General features: G+C 37.2%; 1 protein-coding gene across 10 annotated transcripts; it reads right to left on the bottom strand.

Annotated features, from left to right (window-relative positions):
- Positions 1-457: 457 nt before the first annotated feature.
- LOC127946390 (ligand of Numb protein X 2) lies at positions 458-14,415 on the bottom strand. Of its 10 annotated transcripts, XM_052542933.1 has the most exons (12): positions 14,190-14,415; positions 13,496-13,572; positions 11,776-12,307; positions 8,950-9,173; positions 7,333-7,470; positions 7,040-7,239; positions 6,270-6,638; positions 4,792-4,971; positions 4,300-4,477; positions 3,315-3,540; positions 2,369-2,527; positions 458-989 (listed from the first exon to the last, which is right to left on the bottom strand). In XM_052542933.1, exons 3-12 carry the CDS (start codon positions 12,177-12,179, stop codon positions 854-856), a joined length of 2,214 nt encoding a protein of 737 aa, XP_052398893.1. In that variant the 5' UTR covers positions 12,180-12,307; positions 13,496-13,572; positions 14,190-14,415; the 3' UTR covers positions 458-853. The 10 variants fall into 10 exon arrangements, 8 of the variants coding, with proteins under 8 accessions (XP_052398893.1, XP_052398896.1, XP_052398894.1 ...); XM_052542936.1 differs by having other exon boundaries at positions 13,496-14,415; XM_052542934.1 differs by lacking the exon at positions 13,496-13,572.
- Positions 14,416-15,220: the final 805 nt, after the last annotated feature.

The raw sequence follows: 15,220 nt of genomic DNA, 5'->3' as shown, positions 1-15,220 counted from the left end.
TCATCCCAGCAACCCTCAGTTTCATGCTTTTAAGCTGTCTTAAAAATATATATTGAAATTAAAACCCCTCCAATTAAATTTTAGCTGTGTATATTTCATAAAGGTTATTCTGTGTACACTGATGATTTTTTTTTTTAAAGTTACTTTCTTTTTCCTGCAAGATGGTGTAGCAATGGCATTTACCAGCGTGAGCTAATGGGGATCTGCTTAACCAGCCAAACCTTGAACTCTTGCCCGAAGATGGTAGTAAATGCTAAAATCCTCCATGAGATATTACTGCAGATCTTTTCAAAGATTTTCTAAAAGTATTTTGAATGGCAAATATTCATCTCATCATTTTGTCTCTAGAGAGCTTGGAACTTATCATTAGACGTCTCTAAGATTACCGCAGCAAAAAGGCTGGATCAAATCTGAATATAAGTGGGTTTAGAAATCATTTCTACTCATCAACTGAGGCTCGACTCTTGTATCCTCACTGGGAAAGATTTATTAAACAGCTGTGCACATTCATCCATTCATACTTGCACACATACACTTTTGTTCAGTCTCTCTTTTACACAAACATTGATCACATGTAGAGATACCATGTATATAAAACCTCCGGTAGAGTGGACTGCTGATCGGCAAGGTGAGGGGAGACCTTAAGGCTGCTCTCCAGAGGGGGGATGGGTGGTCTCGTGGGCGTGGCAGGTTTTCTAAGGCCTGTTTTATTCAGCATCAAGTAAAAGCGTTCGATTTTCTGAGACTCTGGCTTTGACAGTATGGTGCCTCCTTGGCAGAGAGTGGAACACATGACCATTAGAACACACAGATATGAGCGCTGTCTGAGGTGAGGCATGGTGTCCTGGCGGACTTAGATCAGGCTTCCTGGCCAGGACACGACGGTGAGCGCTACCCTGCTCCGCTGCTCCTTAAGCATGGGCACCAGAGCGGAATGACTCATGCCAGCCGTGGACAGACTGTTTACAGCCACTATCATGTCACCACACCTGAATGGAAAACAAACACCTGTTTATGTGGAAGAGAATGATGTTTTTAATGAATCAGTCATTAAAAAAAAACACAACGGTTGATTTAAATGAATCAGTAAAAAGAACTCACTGTTCACTCTCAGCTGTCAATTTGAATTGGTTAAGTGAATCACCAGCTCACTGAATTGGTTGGTTACTGAATTAAGATCTGACCCGATCGGCTGAATTCGAGGTTGCCGTTGATTGTAATAAAGGGATTGAATTATGACAACTTGATGAGAAATTATGAGGTCAAAAAATAATAAAGCAAACATATATGCATTGATAAATTGTTCACAATAAGAGCATTAAGATGCATTTAGCAAATTGTAAATTCATTTTTTTTCTCTATAGCCTGATTCGGACGTTAATTGTTTCCCATATGGACGTCTGTAAAAATACATTTACATATCACCTCAATAATAAAACGTATGGATTCGGATGGCGATTTTATTTTCTCACAGTGGAGGAGCGAGTTCTGTGATCATCTGAACCTGGGAATGTGCTGTTCACGTGGCCAGTCACATGATTGTCCGCTGTAAATAAAATACATTTTACTTACAAATTTATACTTATTATTGTATATTGTTATTCTTATTATTTAAAGTATATTTTATAATATATACATTTTATAATAGATAATCCTATTTATTAACCTTTAAATCTCCTGTTTAAAAATAGACGGGCTATAGTTCTGTATAATTATACGCAATATGTATCTGTTCATAATAATACACATAATAAAGACCCATTTCGAATGTTTACGTGCTTTTCTACTCTTTCTGCTCCCAGACACTGCAGTTTTGATACTGTAAATACTTCCCAGCATTTTATAAATGTGATTGCAAATTACACAGAAGTACGTCACCTTGCGATGTTCGGGAGTGCTAAAGAAGTATTTAAACAGTGAATTTTGATTCGATTTCTTCTCCTAAAATTGACCAACTACCCCCTGTAAATGGTGAAAATCACATACGTCCCAGACAAACAATTACTGTTCGAATAGGGCTCATGAAAAATAATCAATAAATTTCTATTGTATTAAATGGCAGTTAAAAAATTAAATAATACGTTAAAAAATACTAACATTATCAATATTATAATGAAACTGTATATTATATTTATTCATTTATTAATCATACATTTGAATAATAAATGGAATATATGAATTAAATAATAATTATAATTAAATATGTTAGAAATAATATTAGTGTTTTTGTTTAGTATACAAACGAGTATTTTATGAAACACTAATGGCCAGAGATACATTTTAATCAAGGTAATGCTGTAAGTGCTTTATCATCCAACCGTGAAGCATTAGGTCATTGTTTATAGTTTGTTTTGTTGCGCTTGCTCACTTTAGACGGCCGTCGTAATAAGCGGGTGTTCCAAGGACGATAGTCTTGATAAAGAAAGCCTGGTTGCTGTGGTTTTCCTCATAACCTCCAACAATGCTGAAACCCCAGCTGCCAGGGTGACTTCTGCGGAGGACGATCTCATGACTGGTGTGTAGGTAGCTGTGAAAGAGAACCAAAAAGACAGAGAACCATGTGGAAAAACAAGTGACCATCAACCAGAAGTCATAAATTGTATTTCAGATTGCTTAGAAACTAGGGGACAAAGATAAATATAAATGCAGAAAATCAGAACCACAAAAGGAGAAACAAAGAAAAACAGATGCATGTTGGTAGAAGATGCATAGAATGGAGGATTTGGCACAATGACAGGCGGGGAGAAGGAAACAGAAGGGTGCCAAAGCAGAGGGGACGGATGATAAGTGACAGAAGGGAGGGCAGAGTAAAAAAGGAGGCAGTGAGACCGGATTGAATGACCTGAGACTGGGCTGAAATGGGCAAGTTATCTCCACATGTACGCTTCATCTGATTATATGCAGCTGTTGATGTTTACATCATGACACAGGCATAATCCCCTCGTGGGTTAGCACTGCATAAAGCTGCTGATCCAAAACACATCAACACTACAGATTTTCTGTGTATCAAAATAGTCATCCAAATAGCTGCATTTTCCCCTTCAAAGCTGTTTCCTCTCAGATTTGGATGGAAAAAGTAGGTGAACCTGGCATGCTGGAAGTCCTGTCCAGATTGCTTTGACTATTTTAGGGTTATTTGGATCAGTGCTCAGCAAGGTGAGAATGCTATTTTTAAGCCTCCCAGTGGAGTTCAAAGAGAGCCAATTGGACTCTTTCAAAAGTACATCTACTTTAATAGCCCTGTGTCGCTGGTTTCATTCATCAAACGATCTCCAACTTGAGGTTCTATTAAATCTGATTGACTGCACTCTTACCTGGGAAGTCCAAGCCACATGACCCATGATGGAGACCAGCTTGCGTCATATTCGTTTTCATGAGGAGGGAGAAGTTCTTCGTCCAGACCCGGTTCTTCAACTGTGTTGACCTCTAGTGCCTTCAGCTGGACAGAACAACATGCAGCGCTGGACTTCAGAGTGCCCACTGCTTCACTGTGGCTCAGGTAGGTCAAATCTTGACCATTAATACTCAACAGTACATCCCCTGAGCAAAGACAGACAGCCACACAGAGAGGACTGTAACACAGCTGAAGACCCTTGGAGGTGCACTTCATCATCACAGACACGTGTGTTTTTCCTTAAAAAAAACAACCTTCTGTGTTTTTTTTTAACCAAACACATACAGAACAACCAGTTTAGTCTGATTCCCAAAGGAATGACTCATTTCTTTTTGGAAAGCCAAGCACATGCAGCACAACCAGTGTAGTCTGATTCCTGAAGGAGTCAGTATATCTTAGTGAATCAAATGCTTAAAACACAACCAGTGTAGAATGATTAGTTGGTTCTTTTATATTAAATCAAGCACATAAAGCGCAACCAGTGCTGTCTGATTCCTGAATGAATGACTTTAATGAGCTGGTTCATTTTAGCGAATCAAACACATACAGCTTACTAACTAAGACTTGAATAAGTGTCTCTAAAAAGACTGAAAAACCACTAAAAGAATTGTTTTAAATGTATTTATTTATTGTTAAATTCGACTCTTTATTTGGAGTGGAATCGCATTTCTTTTTTTCCTATTTATATGAAAATAATAATAAAAATAATAATAATGCCTAACAAAAACCAACGTTATTTTTCCCTTTTAGAATAGCGTGAACCAATGAATCATGCGCAATCAGACCAGGAATGAGTATTAAGAAAGTAAATGGGTTTAATGTTGACAGTAAGTCCATAAACTTGCATAAACTTGGGTCAAGATGAATGCTAATTTAAGAAAAAGATTTGGGTTTAGGTAACTTACCACGTTTGATCCGTCCATCACGTGACAGGCAGCCATGGGGCTGAACGCTGGTTACAAAGATGGGCAGCTCTCCGCTCTTGCTGCCCCGTCCTCCTGCCACAGTCATACCCAGAGACTCATGCGGCTCCTTCTTCACAGTGATGTGTTTCTCCTTACAGGTCACACACTGGGACAGATCCTACAAAATACAAGCAACAGAGCATCAAATCTGCATCAAATTCGTTTCTATCTATTAATTGACACTCTGATCGGCTCTCAGTAGAGTACTGTTCATCTTCCCAACGAGATCAGTTCTACTCTAACTTCGTAATTGATCTCATAATAGATTCAACCAGGAGTAATTAAGGTTGTGGTCTGAACTCATGGTAACACTGGAAGCTACCCAGATGCTTCGGAAATAGGGCTCCCTAATTATTTCTCCATGATGCTAAAATAGATTCTGTAATACACACAGACTTGCTCTCGCTCTTGGCTGCAGGCATTTGTACTCACTCTCTGGGTGGAAGAGCTGGCAAGGTGCAGACTTGGGACAGGGCTTGGGGTCGCAGTGCAGGGAAGCGGCGGAATGTGTTCATGGCTCCAAATGTCCCTGGTCAAGGTGGAGCCTATGTGAACAGCCACGGTCTGCTTGCTGGACCGGCTAATCAGCAGATTAACTCTTTCTCCACTAGCCTAGAAGATGACAGTAGGCGGTCAGTATAAAGACCTAATACTCTTATATTGAGTGTCGAGGTGGCTTTATATACAGCAAAGACAGTCTGCTGTCTGCCAGTGCTATTCTTAATAATGCTTTCGCTGCCCTTTCTCTGTGTGATCGGGACAACTAGATGGGAGAAATCAGCTCAGGTAGACAAAGATACTATCTATCACATTACCCTCTGAGCAGGGCAGCAGAGACCGTGTCCTAGTGTCCCAAACAGGCACTGGGATTTGCACAGAAGAATATTTATTCATAGACTTTCAGAGTAAGTCTATGGTTTGTTTTCATTCAGTATTTCAGAATGCATAATATATTGGTAATCATATTTTTTTAGTGGCCAATTTTAGAGATTTTCATATTGTATTTTTTTAAACTAACACTGTGTTAACTGTGTTCATTTAATAAAGCTCAAATAAAAGATAAATATTACATGGAAAACTTAAACTTAACTGAAAATTAGAAATGTTATTATAGAAATTAAATAAAATGAGTTTTTATAAATAAAAAAAAACTAATTAAAATGACAAGAGCACATAACTAAAATTACAGTGAAACTGAAAATATGAAAATTAAGCTATTTTAAAATATGAATACATTATACGAATAATACTAAAATAACAAAGATAATTAGATATTACTAAAATAAAATAACAAAGATGATTAAATTACCTCTGCCACAATATATCACTCACTTAATATTTAACAACATGCTGAAATAAAATATAAATATTAGAAGAAAAAAAATTACAAGAACTTGTAACATGTTGACATAGCAGCTAAATTAAGAAAATAAGAAAATTTTTATTTCTAGTACTAAAATGACTAAACTAAAAAAAATAAAAAATAAAACCTAAAGCTAATTATAAAATAATTATAAAAATTATATTATAAAAATCATACTTACAATTAAAACTAAAAATATTAAAATGAAGTTAATTAAAAATATTATTTAATACATAAATAATACTAAAATAAAATAACAAAGGTAATTAATGCCTTTGCTGTCATCTGTTGCGCACTTAAAGTTAAAGTTTTAATGTTTAATAACACAGTTAAATGTAAACTTTATCAAATCTCAAAATGAATATCCAGATTTTATACTTTATATTAAAATGCTGTGATGCTTAAATTCACTTTTAGTTTTTAGTCCCCCCCCCATTTATGTAGCCAACAGAGTATAGATTATTAATATCAGCCATTTATCAGTTAGCAGGTTTGCTAGTATCCTTATCTTGACCTGAACTGCCCCACACACATGCTTTCTCTCTACCTGTATAATCTGAGCTGCTTGCTCAGGTGTGCCGTGTCTCAGGTCATGCTCGTTGACGGCCAGCACTCTGTCGTTGCTGCAAAGTCGTCCGTCTTTAGACGCTAACCCTCCCTCAAGCAAGTCCAGGATAAACACACCGGCTTCATCTGTACGCCGCACCAGCTTGATCCCCAGCTGCTCTGATGATTCCTGCTTGTGCAGGGTGATGCGTATGCTGGCAGGGCTGCCCTTGGGTGTAGCTGTAGCCACGGGTGGCCTGGCAGAGCAGCGGCGCTCTCTCAGAACCGTCAACTGAAGAGCGGCGCAGGGACGGGACAGTGTAGAACGAGCAAAGCTATGGGGCACGTTACTAATGTCTACGTTGTTCACCTGCACAAAAATCCATGAAATGCAAAGATCAAATAATAAATGTCGTTTTGATTTGTAAAAATGTTAATAAAATACTTGCCATTAAATTTACCTCAGGAAGTATTTTGTTATATTATGCATTATTTCAGATTAACCTATTATTAATGTCTTAATTATATAATTACTACACTTGGGATCGGTAAGGTTTTTAATGATTTTGAAAGAAATTCTCGCAATAGAATTAAGACATATAGAATATTATAGAATATAGAATATTCTATATATTATAGAATTAAGAAATTCTCAACAAGGATGCATATATTTGATAAAAAATACTGTACAAATAGTAATGAAAATGAAATGAAAATCGCAGTAAAAACGGCTTTTTAAATCAGAGTTATTTTGAGACATAGCAACAATACCTGAAGTATTTGGTCACCGGCCAGCAGCCGTCCATCTCGTGCTATAACACCGTCACGGTACACCTCTTGTATTACCACATTTATCAGGGGGGTCTCGTTTCCACCAACAATACTTATGCCCAGCTCTATGTATGGGTTTGCACGATGAACCTCAATAGTTGTGATTTCTCCCTCAGGTAGAGATGGAAGTTTCACACAACCTGAAGAACAAGACGTATAGCACCCAAACAAATATATTTTAAGAGACAAAGTCATTATATGGTTTAGTCTAGGACTGTGTAATATAATCATACCTTCTTCAGCGAAAAAAGGCAGAGTTTCAACAAAGTCCCATCCCGAAGAGGCCGAACTGCCAGTGCGGAGAAGATGGATGCACGGGTTGCTGAGAGGACGCTTCACGCGTGGAGGAGCACACTCTAAACCATGGACACCTTTAAAGGACAGAAAGACAGATGAAAATATAAATTTTTTACTCTATTAAACATGATTCAGATTCAACTTTATTGTCATTGCACATGTGGGCCAAAGGCAACGAAATACAATGGAGGCAACGAAATACAGTGGTGATAGTCACCAAAGAGAATTATGTTAGCTTAGCAACATGTGCTAATACAAATCTAATGGAATAAACAAAAAAAAGTATTGATAAAAGCTGTATGCTATGTATATTTTTTTTATAAGATTATTGTTTTAGCTTAGCAATATGTGCTAATGGAAATCTCTATTAGAATGAACTGTGAGTAACAGTTCAATTTAGTGACCAAATTGCTTATTTAAGGGGTTTTATTTAATAAAATGTATAGTCATGGTGAAGACTTTGGTAATATAATAGACTTTTGGCAAAATAATAATAATAATTCCGAGGGATTTTTATTGCTATTTTTTATGGAATTTTAATTTTTCAACGGACTAAGGGAATAAAGAAAAAGGGGGAAAAAGAAAAATAGTAAAAGTGGTACTAAAATTTGAATATATTTGAATGTGAACTATTTTCAAACATTTTTATTTTAAAATATGCTCACAATCACTTTTAGGATACATTTACATGACAATGATGTAGTCAAAAATGGAAACGTTTTTCTCTTGCATTTTTAAAAGTTTCACGTATACATGATAACGTTTTCAAAATGATTTGCGCTTACACATATTTGCGAAAAACGGCCAAAAACGCTGTATTATGTATGCCAGGCCAGTAGTTGGCGCTGTCACCTTGTTAGTAAACAGGACCATGTACTCCGCCATTGTTGTGTATGTTTGTTGTAAAATCGACACCTACTGCGCATGTCTACAAACCTAACAACAAAACCTAATTCCCGTAATTAGTGTTTACACAGAAACGGTTCAAAAAAAATTTCAAAAATATATGCATTTTCAGTCTCCAAAATGCCATCATTGTGTGAACGAACAGGCAAAACGTATAAAAAGTTTCCCGTTTTTTGGCTGAAAATATTGTCATGCAAATGGCCCCTTAATCATATGCCTAATATTTCAAATATGGCTTTTTTAATGTTATGTGTCATCGTAATTTACGTTATGAATATACGTAAATGATAAAGGTATTTTCAGTTCAAAATGGCAAAATTTGACCAAAACCTTTAATACATCACATAATATTATTTAAGCTAAATAAAATTTATTTTATTAAAAGAGATTCAAACCAAAGCGGCGTATGAAATTCAGGTTCTTTGACCAGTAAAGACCTGCCTTCTTTGATTTGATTGGCCATCTCAAACATTTTGACTGTTAGTCCACTGAGGCAGACCACTCATTTGAAACATTTTGTCATTCTAACAATACAGAGCTCAGTGTGGCTGAGTGAAACAGAATAGCCGCAAGAATACCAATTATTATAAGGGTCAATTTTGCTATATCTGATTATTGGTGGTTGCGGCCCTGCCTAGGGTACTCACTTTCTTCTTCAGTGCTTTCTTCAAAGGCAGGGTTGTCTACACCAGGCTCTTCTGTCCATGTAGGACCATTGTTGCATGCGTTGGATCCAGCAGGTGGTGATGCTGTACTCTCCTTCATCTCAGTCTGGGGGGATCTGGGAAGGTTGGTCGCCGTGACCCTGTCATCGCCTCCTTCGATCTGCGTCCGCTCCAGCTTTGTTCGCTGACTGTGTGTTCCAGGACACCTAGACAAACACACACAGATGCAAACATATAAACACAATAACTGAAATATTCGAGAGGCTAGGTATACAGAGGTCCAGCTGACATTAAATGGAAGACCAGGACAAGAAAAAGGAAGCAAATTACACACAAGAAACCTTGCGCTACATCCTCAGGGCAGATGCTATTCCAGGAATCGACAGTAAAGTAAAACTTCTGATATTGTATTCCCAAACCCAGTCTAGTGCAGTGTTGTTTTCAGTATCTTTTATATACTATTATAGTGTATTTATTAACATTTTTAATTAGCTTTTATTTTTTGTAATTTTCTGTTTTTATTTTTATTTTAAAAAAAAATTTCATTTTCTTTAAGAATTTCTGTAATTTACAGCTGTAATTTGTTGACAGGGCAAGTTGAAGTTTTGTATCTGATATTTGTAATTTTATTTAAGTTACCTTTATTTTTTTTTGATGAACAAAAACAAAAATTCAGTGGAACTACATAATCTTTCTTTGCCTATGAGCTTGGATGATTTCAGCATTTTACTAATTTGACTGTCACAAAATTAACAGCACTAATTAATTACTCTATGCTTCAGTGGACAAAGACCTGTAGGATAGTATTACACGCTGAGGTCTCATAGCATAACAAGAAGGCACCAGATTGTCAACACAGCTAAAAGAAGACGGATAATGCTGGCAGTAACTCTCAGCCTTCTCCTAGGAAGGAGTTAGTGCCTTGTTAAGGTTAATCTCCTTTGGTACTCTTTCATTGAACTATGAATAAAACATTCTTGATAAGTGTAAATTATCTAAGGAGCATAGATGATATGACAAAACTTTAATAAATTCCATTTTCATACTTTTTTTTTTTTTTTACAAAAACAGATGATACTCTGCTGTTTTATCCTTCGATTTGTGAACTTAGTCAACTTTATTCAGCTCACGATTGGCTTTAGACATCAGACTCTACACCAAACACTTAGTAGGCCAAGACCTTCAGTTCATCCAAAGGCACCATTCAATCCTATCTTGTGCATCAGAACTAATCTCAAAATGTATACCACTCTCTCAAACTACACAGTCCTGCCAATTCTTAGTACAAAATACCTTCCTTAACATCTGTAACTCACCATAGCTCTGGGTTGCCCTTGGCAGTTTCACAGAAGAAGTGGTTGAAAAGGTTTCTAGAGTTAAAGTTTCCCAGCATGGCTGTAGAGAATATGAAACTGCTGCTGTACCATTGCATTACACAGGACCGACTAATCTCCCATCACATGACAAAGGGGCAAATAATCCCCAGATGGGAAGTCAGATCAAGCCCAGCAGGCACTCCTAAAATCACTGGAGCCTTTGTCTGCTAAGCTTCAGTGTCTAACTCTTACAGATACCTGAGTATGATATTTGTTGCTTCTGCATGTTCTGACTCAAAAGCCCCTCAAACATGTTTTTATGCACAAGTTGAACTGTTGTATTATGCATGTTGATTAAGTTTATTTGGGTTTACTTATAATGGTACATCACAGTGGTGTAAGTATTATTCTGTTTGAAAATTGTCCATCTTTTTTATGTGAGCAGTACATCCCAACTGAGAATAAAAAAATATGTAACACTTTTTGGCAGTACTACTGATTCATAAGCACACAAATGCAGGAGACCGGAAACACAAGTTCATTTAAAGTTCCCTAGATTTCTAACTTCAAGTTTGATCAATTCTGACCTGCAAATTCATATCACATGAAGTCATGTGACCATTAATAAAATGATGCATCACAGTGTGACCTTTTAGCTGAATTAAAAAAACACAAACTTGGAAACTGCAGGTTTGCAGAATTGCATGAAAGTGGAGTACATTGTATATTTTTGTTTTTAATAATTATGGTTTTAAAAAAGGCACCAAAGAGTATGACTTCATTAGCTCCTCCTTTGCAGTGTCCAGAGAAATTTTGCATGCTCAAAGTCTAGTGAGACCACCTCTTAATCCGAGCAACAGACAGACGATGCATAATTGTGTCCGCACAAGAAAAAAAAAAAAAAAAAGTTCTGTAAAATGGCCTGAATATGGTTGGTTGCTTTAAATGCCAGTCTGATGACTTGTTTAACTGAGTGGTTCTTGGCTGCAAAGGCAACAAGATTTTACACTTACAGTCCACAGTGCTGTGTTCAATACTGTATGCTAAAAGTAACCATTATGTTTGCATTTACACATTTGGTAGTTGCTTTTATAGAAAAGCAACCTAAATTACATTCAAGATATATATTTAATTAAAAAAAAAATAATATATATATATATATATATATATATATATATATATATATATATATATATATATATATATATATATATAAAATATTTTGCATTGACTGGGAATGAAAACCATAAGTTTGGCTTTGCCGGTTTAAACTACACTGTAAAAGTTGATTTAGCAAAATTGTAAATCAAATAAAAATATTGGAGTTCATTTACAAACACTAATGCAAAATTTGACCTTTGATTCAACGTATTACTGGCATTTGCAATTTCTGGGGGATTTTTTTTTCTGTTTAAGAATACAACCATAACATGATGATTTCAACAGATTTTGTATTTGAGATCGAATACATGAATATTCATGAGTATTTTACCTGTGTTTGAGATGTGCCTCCAGGTCACAGCGTGGCATGCTGAGGGAACAGGAAGGCATTAGCGGACAGGTGACTGACAACTTATCCAGCAGCTTGTGCACCAGAATGCTGGAGCGCCGGCAGACCTGCAGCTGCAGATGTGCGCGGTCCAGCGGACAAAAGTCCCGTTCCTGTAGAAAGCTGCGCAGGCAGCGTGCACAGAAGGTGTGGCCACATGGTGTATCCAGGGGCTGAACTAACGGCTGAAGGCAGATGTGGCACACCAAATCATCATCCACTTCCAAACGATAGTTATAAAGATGGTTCTCCCAGGCGCGGTGAATCTGTCCACATTCTGAGCACAGGGCCTCCAGAAGAGCTTCGCTCACCATGCCCGGGTCCACTCCCTCTCCCAGAATGTCCATTACGCTCAGCTTCGGCTACACAAACACACTCAGTGGCTTGATTGTGGGGGCGTCTGCCCCATGGACGTCATAGGCTGTGCGACTCCGGCAGGGGACGGCCACCCCCTGCTAGACGGTGTGACATCACTCTGAAGGAGAAGAAGTGAGGTAACTGTTCTGAATGAGAGAACGTGTTTGTGTGTGCCATGTGTTGTGAGGATGAGATTATGTTGCAGGGCAGTGTGGGTTCACTCCTGCACATTAATCTGACAGTGTAATCTCTTGCTCTCTCGCCTGGAGCAATCTTTCAATCCTGCAGAGAGAGAATTATCTCGGATTGAGGCAGGGAGCACAGAGTCAAGAGGTTTTGATGTGAAGTGAGAATGGGGGGCCAGAGAAGAGGCCAAAAAATATAGGTACTGTGTAAATTTTTTTATAGACCTTAGTCAGGGTTGCACCATATTTAATCTTTGACAGGAATAAAAATGATGCTGTGAGGGACAGAAGTAAAGTTTATTCAAATGAATTGTCATCGGAAATGGAAAGTTTTGAGTTATGATCATATAGTGCATGCCATTACAAAGACTTTAAGTCTATCCCTCACAACCTTTTTTATGCCATCTAACCTGTTTAGGTTCTATGAAATAAAAACTAAATATTTTCCCAATAATATATTGCACACATTTTTACTTTATAAATTGGGCCTTTATATATAAAAAATATAGATCTGCCTTTTTCCATTTTAAAATGGGGTTCCCTCATATGAGGATGATCAAATTCAGGGTCTATAGCCTCGAAAAGATGGAAAACACCTGTACTAGACTTCTAATAATTGGCTTTTCGAGGCCACCAATCAGCAGGGGGCATTCTAATAGGCCAACGATAACTATAACCTTTCTCCTGTATTCACAGTATCTGACAGCTGTGTGTCCATGAGCAGCCACACACTTGGTCTGGCGACAGCATCTCCATGACTACCTGCCTCTGTTTTTATCTTGCAGCTGGACATGAATAAAACATGAGGACACAAGGCTTCTCTGTTCCCACTACAAAGCCCTGTCAACGTTTCATCAGACACATACCCATGCTGCTCACTCATCACGCACACTGTAAATGTCTTAATGTGGATGGTCTGATCTAAGTGAAGCAGCTTGTGCTTAAACCTCATCCACTGATACCGTAGTATGATGTGGGACTTCATTACATAAGACTATAATGCTTAATGGCCATTGGGCAGCTGCCATTGGTATTTCTATTCTATGCTTGATTCTCTGATGAGTTTAAATCACAAGGGAGTGTTTAGATATTGACTGTAAGGGCTGTTCAAGGCCACTCACTTGTTGTATCCTTGTATCTTCAGCTGCTTGTCACTGTTCTCACTTGTAAAATGGCACATTCGTGTTTATCTGGCTGCCTGGCGGATGAAGAATTAAATGTTTGTTCAGCTGAACTGACATACCAAAACAATCCAATTAATGGTTGATCTTTAAACACCCACAAAGGAAGCAAACAATATCTGACATGTTCCATGAATGATATGCACATCTCTAAAGTCTTTATTTTTTGAGCGAACGGCTTTCAGAAGCAATGACAGGTTTCCATTCTGCAGTCCAGATCTATTCACAAACCCCCATTTTTGACACCCGTCACGCATTGCTTTTCCAAATCAATACACTGACTTTTTTTTTTAAAGAAGGTTGTACAGTCACAAACAGGTAGGCAACAAAAATAAATTAATGGAGGGAGGGGGAGGAGAAATAACAACGCTTTCTCTGTTGAATTAAAATGTCTGTGGATGCCACCTGCATGAATTGTGTCGTTAATAAGGTGCATCCAGTCTGGATCTATGACACTCAAATATCGATATCTCATAATTTTATTTTTTTTAATTTCATTGTAACGTTTACTATCTGTCTCTCGCTGTCTTTGGCATTGTCTGTACAATAGGCGACAATGACATCTAACTAAATGCGTTTAACGTTAGTAATAAAGGATCAGCGGGTTAAAATATGAGTATTTTAATAATATTACCTGTTAGCGTTCCCCTCGGATGGTGTGAACTCTGGAGAATCATGGAGCTCAATCACATCCACCGCAGCTTGACCGAGCCGCATCCGCACTTCAAAACACCCCTGAATCTGTTTTGTAGCGATGTCCGACTCGTGAAGGAATGATTCTTTGAGTCGGCTCCTTTGAACAAACCAGCTGAACCGATTCATAAAACTGGTCTGGGCAGTTAGTGCATGTGTTGGACTGAATCGAGTCAAAAAACTTCCCGACTCGTTGAACTGAGAACCGACTCTTTCAAAAACGTCCATAAGGTGATAAAAGTATTTGGAGTGAACCGAGGATTTGAATTAATAAATCACTGAATAGCTGAAAAGCAATAATGTTACAAATAAAATGCTCTGAAAATATGTTTATGACTTGAGTAGGCTATGACTTTATCAATAAAAGCAAACGCAAACCAAATAGGTTAATTTATTGTTTATTATTTTTCTATTTTATTGCACCCAAGAGATTTAAATGAATTTTATTTTTGCTTGTTGTCAATGGAAGTTATATTTAAGTTCCAATTTTTGGATTTCCTGGCTTAAGTGGCTAGAAATTTTAACTGGGACACATGATATTACAATAAGCACCCTTGTTTATTAAAACATAAGCGAAAATAACATAATAAATCGCGTTTTGGGACATGCACTGGAAAGTTTTAGAGCATTAATATGCCAAGAGATCATGTAATTACGTAAAGAACTACCGAATCATTCTTGAACCGCTTCATTCAGACGAACTGTTCAAATGAACCGATTCGTGAAAATGAATCGCCGTGAAGGCGGGGTGTTTTTTTTTTATTAAACAATACAAACATAAAAGATTAAAAATAGGCAGTACAATTAAAATAAATAAATACAACATAAATAAAGACAAGATAAAAACGGAAGAATATACACACAGAATTGTTGCCTGGGTAACAACATCAAAGATTCAAGATTCACTTACAAAATAAAATGGAATAAACACTAAAAAGTCTGACCAAAATGTTTTTGTGTAGGAGCATGGCT

The sequence above is a fragment of the Carassius gibelio genome, chromosome A24, assembly GCF_023724105.1.
Source record: "Carassius gibelio isolate Cgi1373 ecotype wild population from Czech Republic chromosome A24, carGib1.2-hapl.c, whole genome shotgun sequence".
NCBI lineage: Eukaryota > Metazoa > Chordata > Actinopteri > Cypriniformes > Cyprinidae > Carassius > Carassius gibelio.
The sequence above is the reverse complement of the archived record's forward strand: the minus strand, read 5'-3'. Positions and strand labels throughout refer to the sequence as shown.

Coding starts and splice junctions, on each gene's coding strand:
- LOC127946390 (XM_052542935.1), bottom strand. CDS start 12,179: ATGGACATTCTGGGAGAGGGAGTGGACCCGGGCATGGTGAGCGAAGCT. Junction 6,639..7,039: donor CCGGTGACCAAATACTTCAG/GTATTGTTGCTA, acceptor ATTTTTGTGCAG/GTGAACAACGTAGACATTAG. Junction 2,528..3,314: donor ATGTGGCTTGGACTTCCCAG/GTAAGAGTGCAG, acceptor TCTCTTTCACAG/CTACCTACACACCAGTCATG.